The sequence below is a fragment of the Eleutherodactylus coqui genome, chromosome 8 (genome assembly GCF_035609145.1).
Source record: "Eleutherodactylus coqui strain aEleCoq1 chromosome 8, aEleCoq1.hap1, whole genome shotgun sequence".
Classification (NCBI taxonomy): Eukaryota; Metazoa; Chordata; class Amphibia; order Anura; family Eleutherodactylidae; genus Eleutherodactylus; species Eleutherodactylus coqui.
The window spans coordinates 136381316-136409109 of NC_089844.1; the positions used below are offsets into that span (position 1 = coordinate 136381316).

At 46.5% G+C, this 27794-nt stretch overlaps 1 protein-coding gene across 1 annotated transcript; it reads left to right on the top strand.

The window, feature by feature from the left end:
* The first annotated feature begins 768 nt into the window (after positions 1–768).
* Positions 769–27778, top strand: NLRC3 (NLR family CARD domain containing 3). The gene is made up of 19 exons (XM_066577520.1): positions 769–1046; positions 13378–13490; positions 14433–14690; positions 14775–16452; positions 16542–16628; positions 16820–16903; positions 16989–17072; positions 17576–17659; positions 18584–18667; positions 18769–18852; positions 20726–20809; positions 20896–20979; positions 22094–22177; positions 22413–22496; positions 23105–23188; positions 23906–23989; positions 26141–26224; positions 26331–26414; positions 27103–27778. Exons 2-19 carry the CDS (start codon positions 13484–13486, stop codon positions 27191–27193), a joined length of 3213 nt encoding a protein of 1070 aa, XP_066433617.1. The 5' UTR covers positions 769–1046; positions 13378–13483; the 3' UTR covers positions 27194–27778.
* The last annotated feature ends 16 nt before the right edge of the window (positions 27779–27794 follow it).

Genomic DNA, 27794 nt, shown 5'->3' on the forward strand with positions numbered 1-27794 from the left:
GTTCCTTTTTGTGTGTCAGAGGGCAATGCACTCCTGATTATAAAGTTTCTCAAATTTGGAGGTTGCCTGTAACACAGAAGGGGAGGGTCCGGGAATGTGGTTCTCAAACGGTCACTCTTGTGTTCGGTATGATGGAGTTTCTTTTTGGTTTTTCTTAGTACCTCCAGCTGTGAATTGTCGGTCACTACTAGAGGCACACAACCGTTTTCTTACTTTTTTGTGTATTGGAGTAGTTGACCTCTAGGTATCTTGGTGGCTCTGGTGATTTGGTCATCAATTACTGTAGTATGTATCATATCTACAAGATTACTTGGTTTCACAGACTGAGAACAATCACATTTTGTTCTACTGGCTAACACCGTACCTAACTTTTTTCTTTTTAGCCGCTTCTATGGCACATACATGATTTGTTCATCATCACAGTTGAACATGGAAATGAATAATGATCTAAAATGGAAAGGAAGAAATTTCTAATATGTTGCAGTTCTTTACTGGAAACAAGTACCGTATTAAAAGACTTTCTGGATTATTAAATGCTGGATTACAGGAAGTTCACGGTAATACATATTTTTTATGAAACTTTTGACCTTCTGTACTCGCAGTACATGATTTCTTCTGTTTTTTGTAAATTGTTTCCAATCAAGGAGCTGTTCTTTATTCTCTTTTCTTCTCAGTGTAGTTTCAAGACCTAAAGACAGGAAGCCAGAGAGTGTAAGACGCTGAGCAGGAAGAGGCGAGATGCTGAGATCAGTGGACCAGACTGAAGAGCACAGACGCATAGCAGGGCTCTGAAGGTTGAGACATCACTGTAAGTCGGATGGCTGGAGAAAACCTGATGCGTTGGGAGCTGACAATGGGGACATGGTGATTACCAATTAGATAGAATCACAGCCAGTGATGGGTGACAGAGGTCTTGAATGTTGCAGAAATGTTGACAGTCAATCAAGGCCAATTAAATGAAGCAAGCAGAGACCAGCGGTGAAGATAGAAGACAGCCACTCATACATCACAGAATTCAGCAACACATCCTGGCTCATTGCCATCTGGTAAGATTACTTAGTAGCAAGGGAGTCCATAGAGTCTGGTAGCCCACCGTGGGGCTGGCACTACCAGATGAGCAATGTGAACCTGGGTAGCGTTTCACCACTGCAGCAAAAAAAGTTTAACCAGCCTAAGAGCCACTGTGCCCTCTCCCTCAAGGTATGAAAACATGGGTTTTACTGTTACTATCAGCTCTGATGGATCCCAGAAGGTGAGGGAAGTTGTTCCCGTTTGAGGGAATCATTCACGGTGGTGGCTTCTATTTGTAGATTTTTCGTTATGCAGGAATTCTGATGTATGATACTGTACTTCAGGTTACTGTCAATGTGGAGGTGGTGGAGGCGTCTCATTGCGGGTAATGGCTTTGGGCACTGCGAAACATGAAGGTCAAAAATTGCACCTATGGATTGGGGCTGTTATGGAATAGGCTGGCAGAAGGAGGAGGAAATCATTTTTTGTTTTGTGATAGACCTCCCTGTTCTGCATAAACCTTGTTTAGGTCCTATATCTTCTGATGTTCCTCTATACATGTAGTCTCCTGGCAGTATTGGGTTTTCTGTACATCAGTGGTCTACAACTTACAACTTTTGCTGAATTGCTTCTTCCATGATGGGCAGGGTATGTGTTGAGTTGTAGTTTTAAAACAGCAAGAAAGAAACTGGTTGGAGACCCCTGATGTAAAGTGTCATGATGGAAAACCCCTAATTTTATTACATATAGTAGTTTTATCTTTTACCTTCAACCCACCAGGAATGAGACTGACGGCCCACCATCTACCATACAGAAAAGTTACATTTGATTGAATTGCAAAACCCACTGAACCTCACGGATCCAGTTGGGGTTATTGCCCATTATCATGTCAGCATCTGGACCCATTGATGATTGTTCTGTTCCCTGGTGGGCTAGTTGAATCTGCAAAGGGAATTTAACTTTTCGCCTTGTTTATTAATTACTATAACCTGTGTCATTAGTGTATGAGAATTTGTACTATTGTAAGCTTAGAAGTATAAGAAATATTCCATCCCGTGTTCTAATTTTTGTTTCTTAATGGTTATGGTCAATTACATTTTGGATTGTATCATCTAGTATAATATATTCTTGATGACATTGCTGGGTCTGATTACTGTATCAGATGGAATGTTTCTCAGTATTATCCATTTTGAGAACATTTATTACTATTTCTTGGTGCCAAAGGGGCATTTTGACACCCTAAGGCCCAGGTGTGACTCCTACCTCTACACCCAATACAAGATGCATGCAAGTTCTAAGGTCTCCTAATTTTTTTCTAAAAGATTACTTACCCCAGAAAGCTCAAAGTGTTGTCACTTCTCAACACAATCTCCCTGTCAGGACAGTGTCCGGGATATGGGGGTCCCTGGGATATCCCGCAACCCCTGTCCCTGCCTACTTGCCCCCCTGGGCTAACCCCCAGGGCGACAACTGGGCGACGGTCCCTACCCTCACTAGGGAAGCGGGACACGGGAGACAAACAGACACTGAGACAAGCAACGGTAGAATGGTCAGACAATCCGGGTCGGCAACAAGAGGGTACGCAGTACGGAGGGGTCAGGCAAAACGTAGTCAAGTCCAAAAGCAGGTGTCAGAAAAGCCGAGGTCACAAGAGCAGTCAGGATAAACGCGGGTGCAGCTGGAGAACCAAACTAACACTGGCGAGGCCTGAGAGGAAAACACACCTATTTAAATGCTGTCAGCGCTCCCGCCCCAGAAGCTGATTGGGGCGGGGAGCCTGACAGCAGCAGGGCTAATCAGGGCGGTGCTGGGGACACGCCCCCAGTCTAGCTGCACAGACAGTTACTAGGGAAGCCAGCCTGGTAGTCAGGACACTAGAAGCACCAGCTGCCTCCCTAGCAACCCGGCGGCGACCAGTCTTACAGCGGCCCGGGGAGATCACAAGAACCGGGGTACCTCTGCGCCGCGCTCCTGCACCCCGGGTGGCCGGACCGGTGGTGCGGGCACGGCGGCCCCGAGAGTTGCCGGTTCTGACAGTACCCCCCCTTCTACGGGGGTACACCGGACCCCCATGGCCAGGTGCGGGCTTAAGCGGGAAAGCCCTGTGGAATGCCTGGACTAGGCGTGGCGCATGAACGTCCCTGGCAGGGACCCACGTCCTATCCTCAGGGCCAAATCCTCTCCAGTGGACCAGGTACTGCAGCCCACCTCTAACCCGTCGGGCATCCACAAGCCTTTCTACTTCATACTCCAGTTCCCCCTGTACCAGAGAGGGAGGAGGCGGGTTCTGGGTGGGGAGAACTGGAGTCACATACTTCTTAAGCAAGTTCTTGTGAAAAACCTTGTGGACCTTCCAGGGGTCAGGAAGTGCCAACTTATATGACACCGGGTTGATAACCTGAGAAACCGTAAATGGGCCAATGAACCGAGGAGCAAGTTTCAGGGAGGGAACCTTAAGTCTCAGATTCTTAGATGATAATAAAACCTGCTCCCCGACCACAAAAGGTGCAGAGATAGTACGTCTTTTATTTGCGTATTTACGCAGTTTCTCTTGGGAACCCTGAAGGTTCTTACGAACCTGGGCCCAAACTGTGCACAGTTCTTCGGCGGATATGTCGGCGGCCGGATTGTTCGAGACCAAAGGAGTAGAAAGCGAGAACCGGGGATGGAACCCATAGTTACAAAAAAAAGGTGACAGTTGGGTCGACGAGTTACCATGGTTGTTAATAGCAAATTCGGCGAGAGGTAAGTAGTTGGCCCACTGATGCTGGTTATCCGAGACAAACAGTCGCAGATACTGGATAAGTTCTTGGTTCATCCGTTCCGTTTGTCCGTTACTCTCGGGATGGAAAGCGGAGGAAAAGGACAAATTAACGTTTAGATTTTTACAGAAGGCTCGCCAGAAGCGAGCGACGAACTGAACCCCTCTATCAGACACAATATCCTCGGGGATCCCATGTAACCGAACAATCTCCTTGATGAACATCTCAGACAAAAGTTTGGCGTTAGGCAACTTGCCAAGTGGAACAAAATGAGACATTTTGGAGAAACGGTCAACTATTACCCAAATGACCGTATTCCCCAGCGAGGATGGCAGATCAGTAATAAAATCCATGGACAACTGGGACCATGGCCTGGACGGAATGGGCAAGGGCAGAAGAGGCCCCTCAGGACGTCTCCTGAGGTTCTTCCCCCTTGCGCAAACCGGGCACGCGGACACAAATACCCGTACATCCTTGGCCATGTGCGGCCACCAATAGAGTCTGGCCGCTAACTCCAGAGTACCCCTGATACCGGGGTGTCCAGCTAGGACTGAAGCATGTGTCTCCTCTAACACTTTCAATCTCAGTGACAACGGGACAAATAATTTGCCTTCCGGAAGGGCTTCAGGAGCAGATTGTTGAGCGGCGTGAATGAGAGGTGAAAGGTCGGAGGAGACAGCAGCGAGGACCACCCCAGGGGAGAGAATGCTCTCAGGCTCGGGCTCGGAAGGTTCCGGAGAACCAAAACTCCTAGACAGGGCATCAGCCTTGACATTCTTAGAACCGGGTCTATAGGTAACAACAAAATTGAACCGAGAGAAAAACAAGGCCCAGCGGGCTTGCCGAGCATTTAACCTCTTAGCGGAATCTAGATAAGTGAGGTTTTTATGGTCAGTGAGTACCGTAATCTGGTGATGGGCTCCTTCCAAAAAATGCCTCCACTCTTCAAAAGCCCACTTAATCGCCAGCAATTCCCGGTTGCCTATATCATAGTTCCGTTCGGTGGACGAAAACTTCCTAGAAAAATAGGCACACGGTCTAAGGTTGGTGAGAGTGGAGGGACCTTGGGACAGTACCGCTCCCACACCAAACTCAGAGGCATCTACCTCCACCACAAAAGGACTGGACAGATCCGGTTGTACTAGGACAGGTGCAGACGAGAACGCCGCCTTTAGGGTATTGAAGGCCCTCAGAGCCTCAGAAGACCAGGTCCTCACATCTGCCCCCTTTCTGGTGAGGTCCGTTAGAGGTTTAGCCACCACGGAGAAGTCTTTAATGAATTTGCGATAGTAGTTGGCGAAGCCGAGGAAGCGTTGAAGGGCTTTCAACGACCCTGGCTGGGCCCACTCCGTGATGGCCTTCACCTTTTCAGGATCCATCTGGAAGTCGCATGGCGTGATGATATACCCCAAAAATGATATCCTTTGTACCCCGAAAACACATTTCTCGAGTTTAGCAAACAGCTTGTTATGTCTGAGTCGAGCTAGCATAGTCTGAACGTGAGTATGGTGACTCGGCAAGTCGGAGGAAAAAATCAAAATGTCGTCTAGATATACAACCACGAACACCCCCATGATATCCTGAAACACTGAGTTCATGTACCCCTGAAAAATGGCGGGGGCGTTACACAATCCAAAAGGCATAACTAGGTATTCAAAATGCCCGAGGGGCGTATTGAAGGCGGTTTTCCACTCATCCCCCTCCCGAATGCGGATGAGGTTGTATGCTCCCCTGAGATCAAGTTTGGAAAACCATCGGGCACCAGCGACCTGGTTGAGGAGGTCAGGAATGAGTGGAAGAGCATACTGATTTCGGACTGTGATTTTATTTAGCTCTCTATAGTCAATACAGGGCCGGAGACCCCCATCCTTCTTCTCAACGAAGAAAAACCCGGCACCCACCGGGGATTCTGAGGGCCGGATGTGCCCCTTGGCCAGGCTGTCCTGGATGTAGTCCCTCATGGATTCTCTCTCTGGAACCGTAACGTTATAAATGCGGCCCTTAGGAAGTTTGGCCCCAGGAATCAAGTCTATTTTACAGTCCCATTCCCTATGAGGGGGCAGAGCTTCAGATAATTGTTTGGAGAACACGTCAGAAAACTCGGAGAGGTATTCTGGTAGGGGGCTCCCCTCGCAGGTGGAGATTCCCACCTTCACCGCACGAAGGTGGTTGGCACAGCGGGGACCCCACTTTACCAGTTCCAACGTGTCCCAATTTACTACCGGGTTGTGCTCCCGGAGCCAGGGGAGGCCTAGGACGACGTCCACAGACAAATCTCTCATCACTAGAAAGGTGCAGGTTTCCACGTGTAAGGCTCCTATAGTAAACCTTACTTCAGGGGTCACCAGATTAACCACCCCTGCTTGCAAAGGAGTGGAGTCCACTCCTGAAACCAGAATCGGAGTTTCTAAACGTAACAAAACCCCGGACAGTTGAGCAACGAAATTAAAGTTAACGAAATTAGCCGCAGCCCCCGAATCAACAAAGGCTTGCCCAGTACGGTGGAAAGCATGAAATTCTAGGGTGCAAGGCACTAACATTTTGGACAACACAGGGAGTACCTTGGCTCCTAGACAGTCCCCCCGACAACTGCCTAGGAGCGGGAGTTCTTCCTGCCGTGGCTTCTTAGCGCAGGTAGCAATGCGGTGACCCGGCTCCCCACAGTAGAAGCAGAGGTTCTTCTTCAGGCGGTGTTCCCGTCGTTGCTCGGGGTTCACGGCTCCCAGCTCCATGGCCTCGGTGGTGGGAGGGTAACAGGTCGGGTCAGTCGAAGAAGTAGACGTGGGGAGTGGGGTGGTCCGAGCGGCGTGTCTGGCCCTCAAACGTCGGTCGGCTCGAATAGCCAGCGACATGGCTTGCTCCAGGGTTTTAGGCTCTGGGTGGGCCACAAGTAGGTCCTTGAGACCCTCAGACAGACCGGTCAAAAATAAGTCTTTTAGGGCGGCATCGTTCCACCGGGATTCCGTACAATGTTGACGGAATTGGGAACAGTAGTCCTCCGCCATCTTACAACCCTGGCGCAGGGCCAGAAGTTTGGAGACTGCGTAGCCCGCCCGGTCGGGTTCGTCATAAATTTGACCCAGGGCGGAAAAAAAGGCGTCAAGGGATAGTCGGGCTGGAGAGCCAGCTGGTAGCGAGAAAGCCCAATTTTGGGGCTCTCCCCTCAGGCGGGTAATTACGATTCCCACTTTCTGGTATTCAGTACCAGAGGAGTGGGGGCGGAGATCAAAGTAGAGCTTGCAGCTCTCTCTAAATGCAAAAAACTGATCTCTCTCTCCGGAGAAGCAATCCGGAAGCGTGGCTCGAGGTTCTGACATCGTTCCTGGAGCGGACGAGGGCTGCATGGGACCTGCAGCTGCCACTTGTTCCCGTGGCTGCAAGCGGGCTGTTAGGTCCTGGGCAAGGGTCGTAAGGACCTGGACCTGGTTCGCTACAGCCGCCACGGCCTCCATCGAGGGGCTCAAAGTTGCCGGGCGGATGCAAGGGTCTGACCTTAGTTCGGCCAGTGTTACTGTCAGGACAGTGTCCGGGATATGGGGGTCCCTGGGATATCCCGCAACCCCTGTCCCTGCCTACTTGCCCCCCTGGGCTAACCCCCAGGGCGACAACTGGGCGACGGTCCCTACCCTCACTAGGGAAGCGGGACACGGGAGACAAACAGACACTGAGACAAGCAACGGTAGAATGGTCAGACAATCCGGGTCGGCAACAAGAGGGTACGCAGTACGGAGGGGTCAGGCAAAACGTAGTCAAGTCCAAAAGCAGGTGTCAGAAAAGCCGAGGTCACAAGAGCAGTCAGGATAAACGCGGGTGCAGCTGGAGAACCAAACTAACACTGGCGAGGCCTGAGAGGAAAACACACCTATTTAAATGCTGTCAGCGCTCCCGCCCCAGAAGCTGATTGGGGCGGGGAGCCTGACAGCAGCAGGGCTAATCAGGGCGGTGCTGGGGGCACGCCCCCAGTCTCACTGCACAGACAGTTACTAGGGAAGCCAGCCTGGTAGTCAAGCGACTAGAAGCACCAGCTGCCTCCCTAGCAACCCGGCGGCGACCAGTCTTACAGCGGCCCGGGGAGATCACAAGAACCGGGGTACCTCTGCGCCGCGCTCCTGCACCCCGGGTGGCCGGACCGGTGGTGCGGGCACGGCGGCCCCGAGAGTTGCCGGTTCTGACACTCCCTTCTGTCATCTTTTTCACAACGTTGACGCCATGATTGCATGGCTGCTGCAATTGCTTCTTTAGGAATCTGTTTTGCCCACTGAAAAATCACTGATTTCAAGAGCGGCAGAACTGGAAATTGTGAGACCACAGAGAGCGCAATTCATCCACGTCTAATCCATTGTGACAATTGAAAGAATGAAGGCCCCATTCATGCCATCATCATGGGTCAAGATTGCCTGACACATTGCCATTTGTACAGTCTTGTGATTGTTAGTCAAAATTCCGCACCCACCTGGAAAAAACTTTCTACATCTTCAGGTCTTCACTCAGGATGGTGTGCACAGATCCTGGAGAAATGCCAACTTTGCAGGCAATCTCTAGTCGTAACCAATCATGTTGTCGGACCGGCTTGTGCGAGGCTGAGGCTTGTTCATTCTTACAAGGCATTCAACCTTCTTTGAACTGTCTTACCCACAAACACACATTTTTCACGTCCATGATGCCTTCACATTTCTCACTCAACTGACAATAAATGTCGATGGGTGTCAATCCACGAAGAAGACGGAGGATTACACGTTCTTGGAACGTGAACGTGAACATTTTAACTACTAAAACCGCTTCTAACTTGAGCCGCTGTCACGCGGGGTCAGTGCACTGGACGGTGCTGCCATCTGTCTCACTCGAAGAATGCCACATCTTCTAAAATGTGTCCCAAGTATCTATCTGCTCCAATTCCTGAAAGTGTTTGCTACGGTTCTTTGAACACGGTATGATAGTATGCCATATAGTAGAATGTAGCCTAAAGAAAGTAACTCCCAAGGAACCATCCAACTTTTAGCAGGCTTTGCCAGAGTCCAGTGCAAAATGGATCTGGCATATATTTTATCAATCCTTTAAAGGTGTTGTCCCACCAAAAGAAGTTACCCCTATCCACAGAATAGGGGATAACTCACTAATCAGCGGGGATCCAACCGCTGGCATCTCCGCTGATCACAAGAACGAGGATCCTGAAAGTCATCATTGATCATGTGCACCACCGCTCCATTAATTTCAGTAGGACCACTGGAGATGGCGAAGTTCAAGTCCTTGATTATCTTTGGCAGTCCCATTGAAATGAATGGAGTCGCAGTGTACATGCTCGACTGCCCCTCCATTCATTCAAGGACCTTGAGGACCCCTATTCTCATTCTTAGACAGGTTCCTGTGGATAGGTGGTAATTTCTTTTGGTGGAACAGCATCTTTAAATACAGAAGCTATGACGCCTGTACTATTATCATATCATTAGCAATAGGGGTTGCAACTGCAACTTGGTCCCTAAGTTAGGGGGTCCCTGAGGCCCCCCTTACTACTTATATTGCTGCAAGGCTCCTCCACGCTCTCCATGTGGCTGAACAATTAGTGCACAGTAACATCTGCTTTACAAACAACAGTCTGGCACACACTCACATGTTGCTTGTTGCCCGACTCCTACGGTTGCAGCGCTGCACACTCTCACGTGATCCCCACGCTTGGTTCGGTCATTAAAGTTTTTGTGAAAGGGGGAAGGATACGGGTGGAAGGGAAGGGGGGGGGGCTTATTACACCGTGGAGTCATGGCGGCTCTATTTATAGGGACATAGGGGCTCTATTACCTTAAAGGCGAACATGGGGGCTTTATTACTTTATAGGGGTATTTTTACTATTGATGAGCAAGAGACATCCACTACTAGGATCCCCACTGATCAGCTGATTCCTAGTGCCGCTGTCACTATGGTCAACCAAGGAAGCATCTCCTATTGAATTCAATGGGAACTGCGCCTACAATACCAACTCGAGCCACTGCACTGTGATCAGCGCTTTCTATATCCTGACTGCAATGACAGTAGCCCCAGTAATCAGCTGATTGGCGGGAATCCGAGGGGCGGATCCTCACCAATCATCTATAAATGACCTGTCCGTCATCAATAGCAAAAATTTAAAAAGTCCTGAAATCCCTTTTTAAAGGGGCACATGGAGGCTGTATTACTTTAACAGGGCACAGGGGGTTTTATGTTAAACTTAAAAAGTCCTGCCTCTCATGTATAAAAATAATGAACAGTTGTATACTCACCTCTTCCAACTCCGCACAGCTCAACATACTCAGGTCTCCACTATGGCTTTGTCTGTGTCAAGTCTGTCAGTCTGTCTCATGTCCATCTATTTATTTTTTAGGGCGGACCACTGGCAAAGTAGCTGCAGGGATTGGAGGAATAGTGTGGGGCCCAAGTTGAACTTTTGCACCCGGGCCCAAGAGCTTTTAACTACGCCCGTGATTACAGTCTATATGTAGATAGTCTGTAGATTTCTGCAGTGCTTAGGATAATGGGATGGATGAAGATGGTAATACATAGAATTGTATAAATAGCGCTGGGCAGTATATGAAGCTGGCAATATCAATGGTAAATGGTCAAATGAGATAAAAGCATGCATGTAATTGGCTGTCACATGCAAAACCCAGATTGGTCCTTTCCCCTTTGTACTAGTTTTCCATACGTGACCCCCATTGAGGGGAAGCAGCTCTCTTACCTGTAAACTACCTTTGTGGACAATGCAAGAGAAGTGACTTGTAGGCTGCGGCGTCACGTATAACCGCACATAAGTTTAATTTAATTCTTCCTTTGCCAAGGTCTCATTATTATGAGTGTAATATCAGAAAACGGGAACCTAAAAACACAGTTTCTGACTAATCACTGCATGGATTCAACCATTTCATAACCGGGGTACTCTGATTCAATCACTAGTGGCCAAATACCGTTCAGTTTTAGATCTTTGTTTTATAATCTACAGTGTTTTATCCTTGGAGGATCAGTATTGAAATATTGTTTTGAGGTTTTTTTTGTTTGATTTGGGGGAAAAGTAAAAGAAGCTGTTTTTCATATGTTTTAAAATTGATTTTTAGTAGTATAAGGTGATGAAAAAGTTAATAAAAAGATCTTAAAGGGTTGTTCAAGATTATAAAAATATGGCTGCTGTCTTCCCAAAACAGCGCCACATATGTCCACAGGTTGTATGGGGTATTGCAGTTTAGCTCCACTCACTTCAATGGAGCTGAGCTGCAATCCCAGTCACACAATCCATAGACAGAAGTGGCGCTGTTTCGGGAAGGAAGCCGCCTTGTTTCTCTAGCCTCATATACTCTCTTTAATGTGGCTTCCCATTTCTGTTATAGTCGTGTATATAGGCGATGTGTAGTTTTGGGTTAGTTGGGGATGAGGATCTTGCTGTGGTTTGTGCATCAATTACGTTATTGTTTTGGATTTTTCTGTACACTGTGCCCCTCATAAGGGCATTGGAGATTTTGGGGGAGATTTATCAACACCTTTTTGGTGTAAAAAAAAAGTTGCACATTTTCAGCTGAGAGGTTTTGTACACACACTGACGCCACAGGTGAACGTATTTGAGCCCCCCACGGAATTTGAGCGATTGTGTCTATCTTCCACACTCCCCAGGCATATGATCTCTAGACTCTACAGTTTGCTGATGTCTTGGAGGCGGAGGATGAGGACCCTGATTATGTGGGGATGTGGGAGAGGAAGCTGGATAAGAACTTTTCCTCTGAGAATTGGAATAGGCTTGGCTCTTGATGCATAAGCTCTCCTCGGCGTGTAGAGTCCAAGACCTGAATTTCAGAATACTGTCCAGGTGGTATAGAACACGGATCGGCTCCAGAAGATGTCCTCCCAGACACCCTCCACTTGTTGGAGATGCAATAGCAGTAGAAGCACAATGACACATATCTGGTGGGGATGCCCTCCGGTGTCCAACCTTTGGAAGGAGGTGATAGAGCTCTACAACCATATCTGCCACGAGGGGGTGACCCTTACCCCAGAGCTGGCACTTCTCCCCATGTTCCCCGGACTGATGAGAGAAGCTAAGAGGTGCCTCTTCTGATTCTTCATCATAGCAGCTAGAAGGATCATCTTGAGATTGTGGCGCTCCACTACCACCCCGACCCGGATAATGTGGGTGGAGTAACTCTAGACGCTCATGCACTTTGAGGAGCTAGGGGCGGAGGAGCCAGAGGCTTGGGAGGAGAACTTTCACATCTGGTGGATGTGGGAGGCCTTCAGGTCCTCTGATGGGCTTGGAAGGTGGATAGATTCGGGCATCCCCTAACAGGGGAATTGGGCTCCAGATAGCAGGCCCTGCCAAGGAGGAGGCCTGGTCTTGGACCTCCGTCCCCTCCCCACTTGAACCTTCCCTATGTGTCTAATCCTGGGTGTGACACCTCCACCTTCCTTCCCGGTCTGTTTACTTGTCTGGTGGTTCTTCTGTTTACTTGTTTGGACCTTAACTTGGGGCTCATTGCCGGAGGAGTGGGCCCGTGGGAGTCTGGTCGGGGGGATGCTTACTGGGGGAGACAGGGAAGCCATAGTTATCAGAACTCATATACAATAGATCAAACGAACGCTCTGGATGCCTCCATCGATTTTAATGGGCAAATAAGTTTAATTAGTTTAATATGTACTATTTTTGTGTGCAATACGCACAAAAATGGAACATGCTGTATAATTTTTTGCGAAAATGAAATGCACGCACAAAATACACTCATGTGAACGAACCCATTGCGATGAATGTGTTCTATTCACTGAGTATTGTATGCGCAAATTTTGCACTCGTAATTCTCCGTGCAAATGTGTTTGTGTGAATAAACTCCAAGACTGGCGTTAGAAACTCTGGTCTTAACCAATTTCCCCCCCCTTTTTTCCCACATAGCTTTTTTCCTGGTGACTGGTGCTGGCATTTCAAGGGGAACCTAACCTCCCTGCTAAGAAGTGATCGAAGTCTGCTAAGACCCAGCAGTTTTACCCCATAGAGGGTACAAGGTGCTCAAAGTATCACGTGATCTTTGGGACTATTACCGATTAGCGTCACGTACACGGGGTTGTTCGCATTCATCAATGTGGAGATAAAAAGCCTCTCACTCTCCCTTTCAGGACTATCCATCACCCACTCTTGTGCCCATTTAAACTTGAAGGGGTTATACAGGATTAGAGAAAGATGCTGTATGGCTGCTGTCTTCCAGAAAAAGCACCACATTTGTCCACAGGTTGTGTCTAGTATTACAGCTGAGCTCCATTAACATGAATGAAACTCAGCTGTAATACCACAAACAACTTGTAGCCAGGTGGGGTGCTGTATTCTAATCCTGGATAACCCATTTATTAATAAGCTGCACCATTTTGAGAGCAACCTCAAGGGGCAAAAGTAGCTACATCGTTAAAGAGGATCAGTAATGTTTACCCACAAAGACTATCAATGGCATCTTGGGCTTCCTCATAAAGATAAAGTGACATTTACAGAATTGAGTCTTCACCTTTTATATCTGAGGATTTGGGTGCATGAGGTATCTTGTGTTTATTATGTTCATATCTTTTTTCCCTTCCATGTCCTGACTTATCTGAATGATCTTTGTTATGATAGGTCAGTGTCTGAGGGGTTTTATGTGCCATCAGCCTCAATGAAGAGATGACATGGACCTTGATCATGTTTGGAGTCCTGGAGCTTCATGGTATAGCGAAACAATGATATGGAAGGTTTGTAAATAGACTTATAGAAACTACAAGTTTTGTACCTTTTATGGGTACAGTATATGTCCTTTGCCAACTTATTTACAGTCATAACCCACCATGGATCCAAACCCAGTTCACCCACTGGTAGTGAAGTTACTTAGGAAAGTTTCTTTTGAAGCATCATTTCCCCATAATGAGAACAATACTGAAGTCTCTGGGTTCTGTATAGTCCCTGGTTCAGGGCAGGTTGCTCAACAACCACTATAGTTACCATTATTCATAAGGTCATATCTCAAATGTGTGATACATCACTGCTTAAATAGGCAAATTTATTGTGCTGGGGTCTTGGGCAGATAGTTAACAACAACTTGACTGAAGAGGACAACTTAAAGGGGTATTTCCATCTTGTAAAGTGATGGCATATCACTAGGTTATGCCATCATTTTATGATCACGGGGGTCCGTCTTCTGAAACCACAATCCACCTTGAGAATGAAGGGTCCAGAGCACTGATTCAGCACTGCATACCATTCACTGTTTTGCCCTGCACTGCAGTACTTTGGCCTCCTGCTGTGCAGGAAATGGCAGCACACCTTCATTCACTTCTCTGCACAGCCACGTGACTTGGAGTGCCGCTCTGCTTGGAAAGCTCAAAAGGGAAAGCAACACTAAATCAGCACTGTGGTCCCTTCATTCTTACGATTTATGGTGGTCCTAGAGGTCAGACCCCCATGATGGTAAAGTGGTGGAATAACCTAGCAATAAGATGGAAATACCCCATTAAAATGGATTGTCTCATTAGGGCGTATGGATGTCATAGTGGGGTATCCCACACTCTATGGGCCAGAAGGAGGGAAAATGTTCTTCAGGATTTCTTGCGTGCATGGGTTGGCTATCTTCCAGTTTATTTTATTGAACTTTTTGAGCTATCTAGGAATTTCTTAACTAATTCTTTGTAATCTGTTAGGCCTATGGATTGTCCGGTACAGGAGACAGTTGGCATCTTGTGCCTGTCCAGAATCCCTCCAGGAGATCACGACAAAGTTGCAAGAGCTGCAAATGCTGACTGCAGATGAGGTGAAACGCCTTCAGGAATTACCTTTGCCTAAGCGCGGAGAGACCCTTATTGACACTGTAGGCGGGAAGGGCAAGACATCTCTTCAAGCTCTCCAGCATTGCATAGAGAACAGTCATACCTGCCTGTATCTGCGGATGCGTCATTATGGTCAGTAATTTGCTAAATGTGAGTTGTAGGGTTCTGTTGAAGCATTCGTCATATTTACTTTTACCATATTTGTGTTCTTTACAGATCCTCTTGTTCGAAAACATTTGGACAACGTGGAGTATGATGATCTACATCCACTGCTGGCGCAGTTAGACTCTGTTCTAATGGTGGAAGGTCTGACAGATGCCCAACTTCAAGAACATGACATTGTACAACTAGAACTGGGGCAGGCCGGGCAAGGAGGCCATAAAATGCTGTCTCTTGAAAAAATGCTAATGCCATTGTCTCGAGTTAGTCTTCCCCCACGTATCACCCTAACTGTGGGGGTGGCAGGGGCTGGTAAGAGCACCCTCGTTAAACTCTTTGTGGAAAAGTGGGCACGTGGAAAGTTGTGTACAGAGATCAAATCTGTGTTGTCTCTAAATCTGTGGGAGCTGAATATTTATGATCGTCTTTCTGTAGAAAAGTTGGTACATATTGCTTGCCCGGGCACTACCACGCCACCTCCAAGTTCACTTCTCATTTTGGATGGCTTAGATGAACTACGAGCTCCACTCGATTTCTCAGACTCTATTGGCAGCACAGATCCCCAGAAAGAACTTCCTCCTGAGTGTCTCATTACCAATATCTTACGGGGTAACCTGCTTCCAGATGTCAGTGTGTGGATCACATCAAGACCGGGAGCAGCTTCGAAGATCCCTGGTGGGCTTGTGGATCGGATGACAGAAGTAGCTGGTTTAGGGTCAAATGAAATCAGGGATCTTCTAGATCAGCTGATACATGACACCAATGGCACCATGGAGAGGGTCTGGGATCACCTACAATGTCATCGTGCCTTGAAGGCCCTATGTTCGGTGCCCACATTGTGCCATATTATAGGACTTTCTCTTGGGTTTACATTGCATGCTCAAGACTCCATGCATCAACCTCTACCAGATACACTGTCTGCCATATTTTCTTGGTATTTGAAAGCCCAGTTTTGTGACTCAGAAGGATTAGAACAACCGACTAATGCCCGGAGAACGGTGGGCAATTTAGGAAAACTGGCATTTCAGGGACTGCTTAGGAAAAGGACCATTTTTTATGAATCAGATTTGAAATCTTGTGGGATCGAGACCCCTATTCTTCCTGGTAGCATATGTTCTCGATTGCTGATTTCTCATATTTCCCCCACATGTTCATCTTTTTCTTTTAGCCATCTTTTACTGCAAGAGTTTCTGGCAGCTATCCACTACTACTCTGCTGCTAAGCGTGCCATCTTTGACCTGTTTGCCGATGGAGGAGTTTCTTGGCCTAAGTTGGGCTTTCTCAATCACTATAAAAGTGCCATCCAACGTGTTTTACAAGCTGATGGAGTACAGTTCACAATTTTCCTTCGCTTCCTATCTGGACTTCTTTCATCACAGGTCCTACGGGTCTTAGCTGGATGTCTTCCAAGTAAAGAGGAACCAAGCAACCAACGTGGACCAGCTATAGATCATCTGCAGAGCTTGCTGAGTGCAGGAAAGACAATTTCCAGTGGGATGGTAAACTTGGTGTGCTGCCTCTATGAGATGGGGCACAGCGAGCTGATTAGTGCTATGGATGAGGCTCTGAAGACTGGAACTCTTAGGGGTCAATTGAATCCATTAACGTGTTCTGCTATTGCATATTTGCTACGAGTGTCAGTCAGCTATGCCCAAGAAACGAATCTCAACCAATGCCTGAATTATGGACTAGTGCAGAACTTCCTCCCACAACTCCAGTACTGTACTAACCTCCGGTAATTATTGCAAGTTTCGCAACTGCCCTGTAACATGCTCTTACATACGTGTTCTGGAGAGCTTCTATCTCATACCTTTTTTTGTACAGAATGGAGAATAACAACTTTAAAGACGATGTCATGGAACTGTTGGCCACCATCCTGCGTGCTAAAGACTGTGCCATCCAGAAAATCAGGTGACTGATCCATGAGCAAATATCAGTAATACAATTAATAAATTAGTATTCTGTAAAAGCCATGGTGGTGTGATTGGTGTAGGTCCAGCTATATCTTTGTATCTTCCACTGACCTCAATGTCCCAGGTCCTTGTCCCATTGGTAGCCACAAGTGAATAATAATGTCTTATCTCAATGTTCTTCATTTCTAGCCTTGCAGAAAACCAGTTGGGTAATCGTGGTATTAAAGTATTGGGGAAGGCTCTCATGGTGAACCGGACTCTTTCATCTCTTGAGTAAGTCATGATAAATCTGTTGGGAGTCAGTAGTATATTACTGAATAATAACCATATTATTAACTGCTTACATTTTCTGCCGTAGCCTGCACAGCAATATCATTGGACCCAATGGTGTCCGGGCTTTGGCCGAAGCTCTGAGGAACAATCAAGTACTTTTGAGTCTCAAGTGAGTATAATATGTACTATACCTAGCTATGCCATCCACCTCCCTCTTTGTACTGGCAGAGTGGTTATATGTTACATTCTGTACCAAGATTTCTATGCCAAGGAAAGGGAAGATTAGGAATGTCTCATTGCCAGTAAGGGTCATTGATGGCCAGGGTCAGTGTAACTTTGGATGGTGTCTCCATCTCCAAAAGGTGTACTATTATACAATTTTTGCAAACAACTATACCATGTCTAATTATCAGCATCATACTATATGCTGGCCAAATGGTGCTGGCTAAATAACGCCAATGGACAACTGATGCATCATATGCACACGTGGCCCACCGCTAAAGCCACCCTGTTTATGGCCATCTTGAATGCATAATGTCATGTATCTCTTTGTAATGTTGTAGTGCCTCCTCAAGCTTCATGTAAAACAGGAGATTTGGACCTCCATACTTAGTTTGTGTCTACTTGACTGTTTCTCACATAATTGGGGTCCTCCCTCTGTCTTTCTGGCAGTCTACAAAACAATCGCATTAAATCAGAAGGGGTTCAGCTCCTCGCTCAGGCTCTACGAATAAACCGCAAACTGAAGGCCCTGAAGTAAGTGATGTTATTTATGTGATACTTCAGTACAGTGTGTGGCACCTGGGCCCCAATGCAAAATGTGGAAAAAAGCCCCTACCAAGGTCTTATGAGGCAGATGGGCTTTTGCACCATCTCAGGCACTAGGACTTGAGTGAAAATACTAACTCTGCACTCCTATAGCTATATACTCATGAGTTATCTATGGGGCCCATATTTAAAGGTTTTGTACTGTACACCATTGCATTTTTTTAATCAATGTGTTTTTGGAAATTAGGACTTCTTGGAATTAGCTTTAATAAACAAATTTTGATTGCTTGATACCTAGATTGTTTTGTTTTCCAAGGTACTGCAGACTGGAGGGCTGAAATCTTAGCAAATTCTGTCAGTCAGAGTCAACTGACAGCTCCTTGCCTCACCTGCACCTCTGTTGTGAATGTGCATTTACTGCCTTTCCACTGAGCTATTACAGAAGCCTCTATGACGGTGCCAGAGGAGAGTGGAGAAGAGTAGAGCAGAGAAAGCTACTATTACAGAGGTCTATATGAGAATGCTGGGGGATAGTGGAAAAGACCAGCAGCTACTCAGAGGGAATGAGATAGCTGTGTATTTTTTAGAAGGAATGGTAGTGTTACACAGCCTCTGAAAGAGTGGGGAGGGAGCTACTCTTGTACAGGTTCATGAGAAAGAGCAGCTAATCAGTGCTGGTAAGACCTGCCAGCCAGAAGCTTGAATGTAGGAGAGCCTACAAGCTAAGTATGAGGCTTTCTAAATGCATGAGAAGGAAATCTCAATGCAAAAAGCAGATAAGTGTATGATTTTTTTTCTGCAGGGTCTTAGTAAGATATCTGTGTATTGATTTTTCATGCACAAAGGTTTTCATAGCCCTTTAGATGCTGAATCTATCCAGCACTATGAAGATCCTTTCTTGTCACCCAACAGTATTAAGAAGAACTGCATCGAAGCTGCAGGAGCTGAGAGCCTTGCATCCAGTCTGAAGGAGAACCAGGTACTCCAGGAGCTGTGGTGAGTGATCTTCTATGGTGTTCTGGTTCCTCATCTGTCTGTCCACCACACTGTGTTGTATTGAGGAAGTAATGATTTCACATCTATTGTTTTTTCTGTAGGTTATCAAGCAACAGCCTGGGTGACAAGGGAGCCGCATCTTTGGCTGAAGCTCTTACTGCAAACTCAAGTTTAACGATCCTTGAGTAAGTAATCTCACATTGGTGAATAAATGGAAGGAGGGATGGAGAGAAAACAGGACTGATATTTAGAAAAATATTAAAGGGTGTTAGGCAACTTTTGCCAAAAAATGGCATGACACCCTCGCTTCACCCTCCATATTCACCCCATCTTGCTCTGTGCAACTTTTTTTTACGAGTGTTTTGAGCAGTGGAAAACGAAGCAAAATTTCACAGCTGCACGTTGTACGTATGAATCCGCCATCACAAAAGAGGAGCAAAATGAACAACTTGTTAAAAAAAACAAACACTGGAGCTGAACGCAGCCTCCCCAACAACATTGGCTTGCATACAACCACAGGAGGGCTCTATACTAGCCCACCAGAAAAAGATTCCTGCTTCTTTTGGGTACCCCATCATATCCTGAGGATAGGCCCTCAGTAGTTTACAACTGGACAACCACTTTAATACCTCTGTCACCAGCTCAATAACCTCTGAAGTCCCAATGTCTGTTATGGCTACTTGTATGTTAATACCACTAGTTAGATTTTCATGTATTAACCCTTTCCAATCCATTGTCTGACGTCTGAAGACATTATTATTTAAGGCTGTACAGCTCCGATGTTGGAAGATGTCCCTTGAGGTTCCCTTACTGTATATTTCCAGCCTCTCTGCTGTCGGAGCCTATCCAACGTGTCACCTCATGCAGTACTGGCTTTAGCCAGCATATAGCGCTGTTGTATAACGGCAGAAAAAGAGTAAGCCCCCTAGGAAAACCAGGATACAAATTGGATTGGAAAGGGTTAAGGAGCATTAGGTGTTCATGAATTAATGCATAATTGGAATGAAATGAAAAACATAACATCTCTCAGCAGTAGCCAGCCTGCTTGTTGATGGTTTTCAAGTATCAATATCCACAAACTAAAAAGTAAATAGAAAGTGCAAGATGGTAATAATGATATATCTTAACATCTGTTGACCACATAGTTAATACAAATCAGAAGTGGAGAGCTACCTATAAGTGCTCTTAGGCGGCTGCTAGAGCCCACCCTTCTATGAGACGCACATTTCCTAACAGGGCAGATAGACAGTGCAAATAGGGTTACTGGGCAGCTAGTGTCAGACAATTTATGCAAATACTATTTTAGATTTGTGATTTGGCTGTAAAAAAATGAGCCAAATACCAAACAGGTCACAGTCACACGGATTGCATGGCAGTCTATGCTGCAAAGTCGTGTGCGACTGAAAGTCAAACAGTGTTGGATTTTTTGCAACAGTCATGTTGTAGTCATGTAAGGTCACAATGAGACCCTATTGACAATCATTAGATACAATGTTGCAATGCAACAACACGATCTTCATTTTGCTCAACCTGAGTTGCCATGTAGCTCTGGCCTCAAGGTCGCCATACATCTCCAATAGCTGTCAGCCAACAACCGGTTCTCCCCGCACCCCCATACAAATGAATGTTCATTTCAGTTGAGCATTCATATGTTTTCCATGGGGCGTAATCCGCTGGCAGACAGTTCTGGTGATGACTTATCTCCAGGAAGAACAAAAGGACCAAGTATTGAAATTCAACATCACCATTTCTTCTTTTGCCCGAAATCATCTGTATGGGGATATTCGGGGCCTCTATACACATGTGAGAATTCATTTAGTCCTCATATTCAGCAGGTTCAGACCACTGTCATCTACTACTGTATTGGGGCCTTTGTATGTGGTATTGAGGTAATTGAAAATAGGTGGCATGTCCCTTTAAAGGGAACTTTCTGAAACCTCACATTTTTAAGAAATTATACTATTCCTTATTTCCTCTTATTTAGAGCTAGTTTTGTTATTTTCTTACTTCTGCTGTAGCTTCTCATGTATTTTACAAACTGAAATCATTTCTGTTCAGCCTGCAGAGTAATTCTATCAGTAACTACGGCCTAAAGTCTCTGACCAGCGGTCTGAGCCGGAATCACAGTCTGAAACATCTTAAGTGAGTTTTCAACATTTATGAGCCTCATACACCGTAATATATCGATGTATATTATATATGCCCGTGTTTACCCCCTTGTTCCTCAGTTTGCGGGAAAACTCCATCAGCATTGAAGGTGCTTGGGCCTTGGCACAGTCTCTTCAAAAAAACACCACGTTGACACACTTGGAGTAAGTACGATCAACTACTGAAAAAGGTAACACAAAATAGAAAAATGCTTGCTTCGCATTTTCACTGTACTTTTTGGTGTCCGCACTAAGGTTGTACCCTAGATGTAAGCACAAAGTCCTGCTACTGATATAATTGTATGGCTCAGCTAAACGTCAAATGGTGTGAGTGCTGCTTATAGGAATAGCCATAAAAATTACACATAGCACATAATAGGGGGAGAAGGGTACACATAGTTACTTTCCAGTGGTGAGCATGGCACTTTACCTATTACCCACTGATTCCAATAGGGTGTAAGCACAACTTCTCCACTGGGAAAGTCAGCAATAAAATGTAGGGGAAGCTCGTTCTGAATATCGGTGTTCTATTAGTATACATCATATGTGATTTGGTTGAGCAGCAATACGTGGATCAAAGCCGCAGGAAGTTGTAATCATTTTCAGCCATACTGGATACTATAATGTTTGGTCACCAGGTTACTGAGTCTGCTCTTTTACTCTCTACATTTCTTGTCACCAGTCTACTGAGTCTGCTTTTTTCTTCCTGCACCTCTGGTCAGCAGGTTACTGAGTCTGCTTTTTCCTTTCTGTACCTCTAGTCAGCAGGTTACTGAGTCTGCTTTTTCCTTTCTGTACCTCTAGTCACCAGGTTACTGAGTCTGCTTTTTCCTTTCTGTACCTCTAGTCAGCAGGTTACTGAGTCTGCTTTTTCCTTTTTGTACCTCTAGTCAGCAGGTTACTGAGTCTGCTTTTTCCTTTCTGTACCTCTAGTCACCAGGTTACTGAGTCTGTTTTTTTCTTTCTGTACCTCTAGTCACCAGGTTACCGAGTCTGCTTTTTCCTTTCTGCACCTCTAGTCACCAGGTTACAGAGCCTGCTTTTTCATTCCTACACCTCTGGTCACACAGTCACTGAATCTGCTCTTTCCTCCCTGCATCTCTGGTCACCAAGTTACTGAGTCTGTCTATTCCTTCCTGCACCTTTGGTCCCCCAGTCACAGAGTTTGCCCTTTCTTCCCTGCACCCCTCAGTTTCATGTATGTTACACACATATGACAACTTGTATGCTGAAGAAGCAGAAATAATAAATTAAAGCAGTCTATTTGTGACCTTTACAGTCTGACGGCAAACCTGTTGCACGATGAAGGAATTGAAGCTCTTTCAGGAGCGCTGAGGGAAAATCGGAGTCTGGAGTCTCTACAGTAAGGTCTCACAATGGACATCAGCCATAAATGGGCCTTTTCCTAGTTTTCACCCTTTAAAGTAATATGAGTAATAATGTGTCATGTCTATGGCTGTTATCCTAGGGTCCTGTGTCTTGTCCTTCTTCTTCTTGGTCAGCCTGTAGTGTGGCGATCTCTATAGAAAAGCCTGGGGTCCATATCCCCTCTGCTTCTTCTTTGGGGGACAACTTATTAACATCTTTCTCTCCTTCAGTCTCCAGTGGAATTTTCTGCGGGCGGGGTCAGCGCGGTCACTTGCAGGAGCCCTTCGTGTTAACCGGTGTCTTCGTTGCCTGGAGTAAGTATGAGCAGAAACCAAATGTGGACACCATGGGTAAAGCTGTAGTCCTATAGACTTTGAATGGAGTGGTAGTGCACATGTGTGTGACCACCGCTCCATTCAAACTCCTGCAGACTGGGGGCTCAGTACCACCATTCTAGTGGTTGGTTGGGGTCCCAGCAGAAGGACCCTCAGCAATCATATATTTAAATACATTTTGAGGGATAACCACTTCCTGGTATGTCTAGAAGGGGCATGAACACCTCAGATTTTCTGCGACAGGATTGTGTGCAGGAAATTCACTGCAGCCGCAAAGTGGATGAGCATGTCAATCTGTACTGTGGATTATCACCACTGATTTTACCCTATGCAAAGCTTAGCCTATGGTGGATTCTAATGGCATGATATCCATTATCCGCTGCATAAAATACATCCCATGTGTCCATATCCTAAATGTCCTAGAGTTCTGCCTAGGGGTAGAAATTTCTGCACCAAAATCCACATTTATACATGCAGGTTATGGAGCAGAAATCCACAGCGTCTTTAGGGGCGTATTATGGAAATATTCCATTTTTGTGAAAGCACCCTAATAATAAATTGCGTAATAACTACTCCAATCTGATTAGTCTGCAGGAAAATGCCATCGGAGATGAGGGCACGTGTGCCCTGGCTGCTGCCCTGCAAGAGAACGGTGCGCTTACTGCTCTTTAGTAAGTCTTCTGAACAATGTTCTGGCTTTAAAAATGAACATAAGAAATGTGGATGATCATGTGAAAAAAAAAATGTGAAGAAGGCAAAGAATACGTGACATGAAGTCAGATGGTTATTATAAGAAAAAGGAAGCTATACAGAGCCCTATAGATTTGTATAGTGTTGCTTGACTCCAGTAGAACAGAGCTGTCATCTATCAATAAATCCCTGCCTTCTAATGCTGACATGACTCTGCAGAAACTGTCCCAATCTACAATGCAAAGCTGAAAAGTGAGCTGCTGCAGATTTTAAATGTCAGCCTATTGTGTGTATGAAAGGTGCTAGATCTAAGGATTTTGTTTTCTATATGGAAAGTCATAAAAATTAGAACAAACAGTATGATACTGAACACTTACCAGTGTGTAGTACTAGAGCATTCACAGGGTCACACACTTATGAATCCATTGGTAGTGTGTCATGTAAAGACACAATGATTCCAGTTGTTACCGATATGGAAGAACAGTTATCTTCAGATGTAGCAGTACTGCTGCAGATATTTTCTTTGACTGTCCCATTCATCCGGGATTGCAGAAAAACATGTGCTTCACGCCAAAATATCACCATTCAGGTGAATGGAACTGGAAATGCCTGCAGTAAATGTGTCATGTGTGAATATCCTTTATAGGTCAGCACAATATATTTTCTGCCATGTTTATCATTTCTTCATTATTTCACAGTCTTCAGGGTGCAGCAGTTGGACCTTCAGGGGCTCAGTCACTAGCCGAGGCGCTAATGGTGAATAAGACCCTGACCACACTTGAGTGAGTACCTCCAGGGAAGCAGAGGTTTTTGAGAGGAGGTGGGGTAAAGACAGGTTATTTGGCATATAGGCTAATGTTCACTAGCTGAAAAACAACTAAAGGGATATTCCCAGCATTTACTATTGATAACCTATCTCAGAATAGGCAGGGTTTGCCGCTTCAGATCCTCGCCAATCAGCTGATTTTCCAGCCTGCTATCAGTGCAGTGGGATGGACATCTGCATCAGTAGTCAGAACAGGAAGTGTAATAGAAGGCATCATCCCATTGATTTCAATGGGAGAAAAGCCTTATTATCACAATTCCAACTCTCACCATGATGTAGACGTCCAGCTCGGCTGCACTAACTGTGGCTAGAGGATCCTGAGCAGTGGACCCTTCCGATCAATTATTCATGATCTATGCTGAGGATAGGTAATCAATCGTAAATGCCTGGAATACCACTTTAGGAGGGGACTAGCTGTCTTTTTAGAGCACTATGATATTACAGGGTATAGACATTAGGGGGTTGTCTCGCGAAATCAAGTGGGGGTATACACTTCTGTATGGCCATATTAATGCACTTTGTAATATACATCGTGCATTAAATATGAGCCATACAGAAGTTATTCACTTACCTGCTCCATTGCTAGCGTCCTCGTCTCCATGGTTCCGTCTAAATTCGCTGGCAGCTTGCTTTTTTAGACGCGCTTGCGCAGTCCGGTCTTCTCCTTTCAGCACGAGCCGCTTCAGTGTGCTCCCCGCTACAGCTCTTCTGCGCATGCGCAGACGAGCTGTCACTTCTCGGGGGCGCGCTGGAGTGGCCATTCTGTACCATCCTCTGTTAGAGGAAGGTGCAGAGCTGCCGAGCTGTCCGGAGAAGCCGCCCAGCTGTCCCGCCGTCCAGCTGTCCCGCCGTCCTGGTAAGTGATGGGCCGGGGGGGCTGCCGCTGCGCCGGGGGTGGGCTGCCGCTGTGATGGGGGGCTGTCGCTGCGAGGGGGGGGGGCTGTTGCTGCGATGGGGGGGGCTGTCGCTGCGATGGGGGGGGCTGTCGCTGTGTTCCAGGGGGGGGCTGTCGCTGCGATGGGGGGGCTGCCGCTGTGCCGGGGGGGCTGTCGCTGCGATGGGGGGGGCTGCCGCTGTGCCGGGGGGGGCTGTCGCTGCGATGGGGGGGCTGCCGCTGTGCCAGGGGGGCTGTCGCTGCGATGGGGGGGCTGTCGCTGTGCCGGGGGGACTGTCGCTGTGCCGGGGGGGGCTGTCGCTGTGATGGGGGGGCTGTCGCTGTGATGGGGGGGCTGCCGCTGCGATGGGGGGGCTGCCGCTGTGCCGGGGGGGGGGGGGGCTGCGCCGGTTACCTGCTGCCTGGCGGTGGGTGACTGGTCGGCCGTGTTCACTCCAGGGGTCCGGTCGGCGGCTGCAGGGCGTCTGGTTGTCATGGAGACACAGCTGGTAGCGTCTCGGGAGCGCGCACGTCGGGCTGCAGCAAGCGAAGGGAAAAGAGCCGGCGGCCATCTTGGGAAAATTTTTATAAGTTGCTGAAACGCTGGAACGGTAAGTACAAACCAGCTAGAGACGTCATTTACAGGGGGGCTTAGTAATGTGTGCTTAATTAGGGGGACTGGGAAAAAAAAAATCCACTCCTGCCTCGAGACATCTCCTTTAAATAACTAGTGGGGTTGTTGATCCGGGTCTTGGGGTAGGAACTTTCAAACGTTGTTCCAGGGATTGTTCTGACTACCATTATGGAGTCTGGAAGGATCCCCCCAAAATGGGTTAAATTGGCTTCCGCCTCACTGTTTTTTGTTTTTTTTGCCTTCCTCTGGATCAACAAGGTGGGGTGGAAAGAGGCTGAACTGGATGGACATTGTCTTCTTTCAGCCTTGCATACTATGTTACTATGTAATACATTATTTCACAGTAGATGATTTAACACTTACAAGGGGCCATTATTTGCATGACAACCAACATCAAACATTGCAAATACATACATAGATGGAGCAGGGATAAACTTGTCATTTTGTAAAACTCATGTGACTGTCATAATGTAATCTTTTACATGGGACTGCAGGTAATCGGTCTTACCGAGTTATGCTGCAGACATAGAGAGTTGAATGCCCAGCTCAGCTCTGCTACATCTATCTTGATCATTCATCAATTTTATATCTCTCCTCAGTTTAAGAGGAAACAACATCGGTCTTCGAGGTGCTAAGTCCTTGGCGGCTGCTCTGAAGGTCAACAGCACCCTGCAGACTCTAAAGTAAGTACTACACATGGGAGGGTCCATAATGTAACACAGACCAATATAGACTCCGTAGTGTTAAATGACAACTTTCTATACCTAACAACCATCTTTGTTTTTACAGCTTGCAAGAAAACTCCATAGGACTAGATGGTGCCATATGTCTTGCCAATGCAGTTGCTGGAAACTCTTCTCTGGTTTCCCTCAGGTATATAAGCTCATACACGCCCATGTACTAGGATTTTCCTCTATCAGTCACTACAATGACTTTTTTTTTCTCACCTGGAGGACCCAGACACCCATTCGATATCCAGACATCCCATTGATTTCAATGGTACCAGCTTTATTTCTCCTGTGGTGGCGCTGTAGAGAAATTAAACACTTGCTGACCGGTTAAAAGGGTTGTACTAAGATAAGACCATAGGGTAGGTGATAAAAGTCTGATTGGTGGTGGATTCACTGCTTAGACCCCCACAATCCCATGCCCTCCTTCTCACTGCAGGCTCACTTGCACCTTCCCCAGTGACATCAGACTAAACGCAGTGATGGTCGCGCATGCGCGGTGCCACTCCATTCATTTTCAATAGGGCTGTCGGAGATACAAAATACAAACGCTGAGATATTTCCGTCAGTCCAACTGAAATGAATGGAGTGGTGGCAGCGCATCCGTAGCCTTCACTGCAAAGTCTATCTTGGTACAACCCATATAATCACAGATTACTAGGGGGTCCCAGAAGCAGGAAAACCCGTGAACAGGTTATTTTTAGGGGCCCTCCTATCAAAAGGATTGTCCAAAACTGAGAAACCCCTTATAAGAGTGTAGGAGAAGTTGAGATATTATTGTAAGGAAATCTTACTTGCCAAACTAATTGGTCTTTAATGTTTCTATCATTCAGTTTGCAGGGTAACCACATTGGTCAATCTGGAGCCAAAGTCATTTCAGATACACTGAAGAATGATGCTCCACACTGCAAAGTGAACATATGAGAAGCCTTCATGCAGCGCTGTACTCCCAGAGCTGAGAACTCAATAGGAACATTGGAGAAACCATCAGTAGGGCGATGAAACTGAGCAGAGTTCTACAAAACAAATATCAGCAACACCATTCACTTCTTCCACTGCAGGTTCAGTTTTGGGCATTACCCCTTTAAATTATTCACCAATTTCCCATTTTGGCCACCAAACCCAGAAACTTTTTGGAGAAAACTGGTTGTTAACATGCACCGCGTTCATCATAACAGAGTGAAGATCGGTAGAGGTAATATTTCCAACTAAGAAGCCTTTGATAAACCCTCACTGTGTTGATAGCGCAGCAGCAAAGTGTTGGGACCACAGCGCCAGGACCTTCGGCAATCACCACATGGAAAGGACGAAGAGAAAGACATTATACCCATGACCACGCAATGCAGCTGATCAGAGACTTGTGGTTGGGACAAGCTCAGATTCACCCCTTCACTGTGAGAAATATAGTGCTGTGCAATGTTCCACATCCAGGGGCCATGGTGCTCATCTCTTATAAGACATGCATAAGTGCCGAGTGCCAACCCTCTCACATCTATGAAGGCCATTCATCATACAAGCGCTGCGG

Coding starts and splice junctions, on each gene's coding strand:
- NLRC3 (XM_066577520.1), top strand. Junction 16,453..16,541: donor CAGTACTGTACTAACCTCCG/GTAATTATTGCA, acceptor TTTTTTGTACAG/AATGGAGAATAACAACTTTA. Junction 16,629..16,819: donor TGTGCCATCCAGAAAATCAG/GTGACTGATCCA, acceptor CTTCATTTCTAG/CCTTGCAGAAAACCAGTTGG.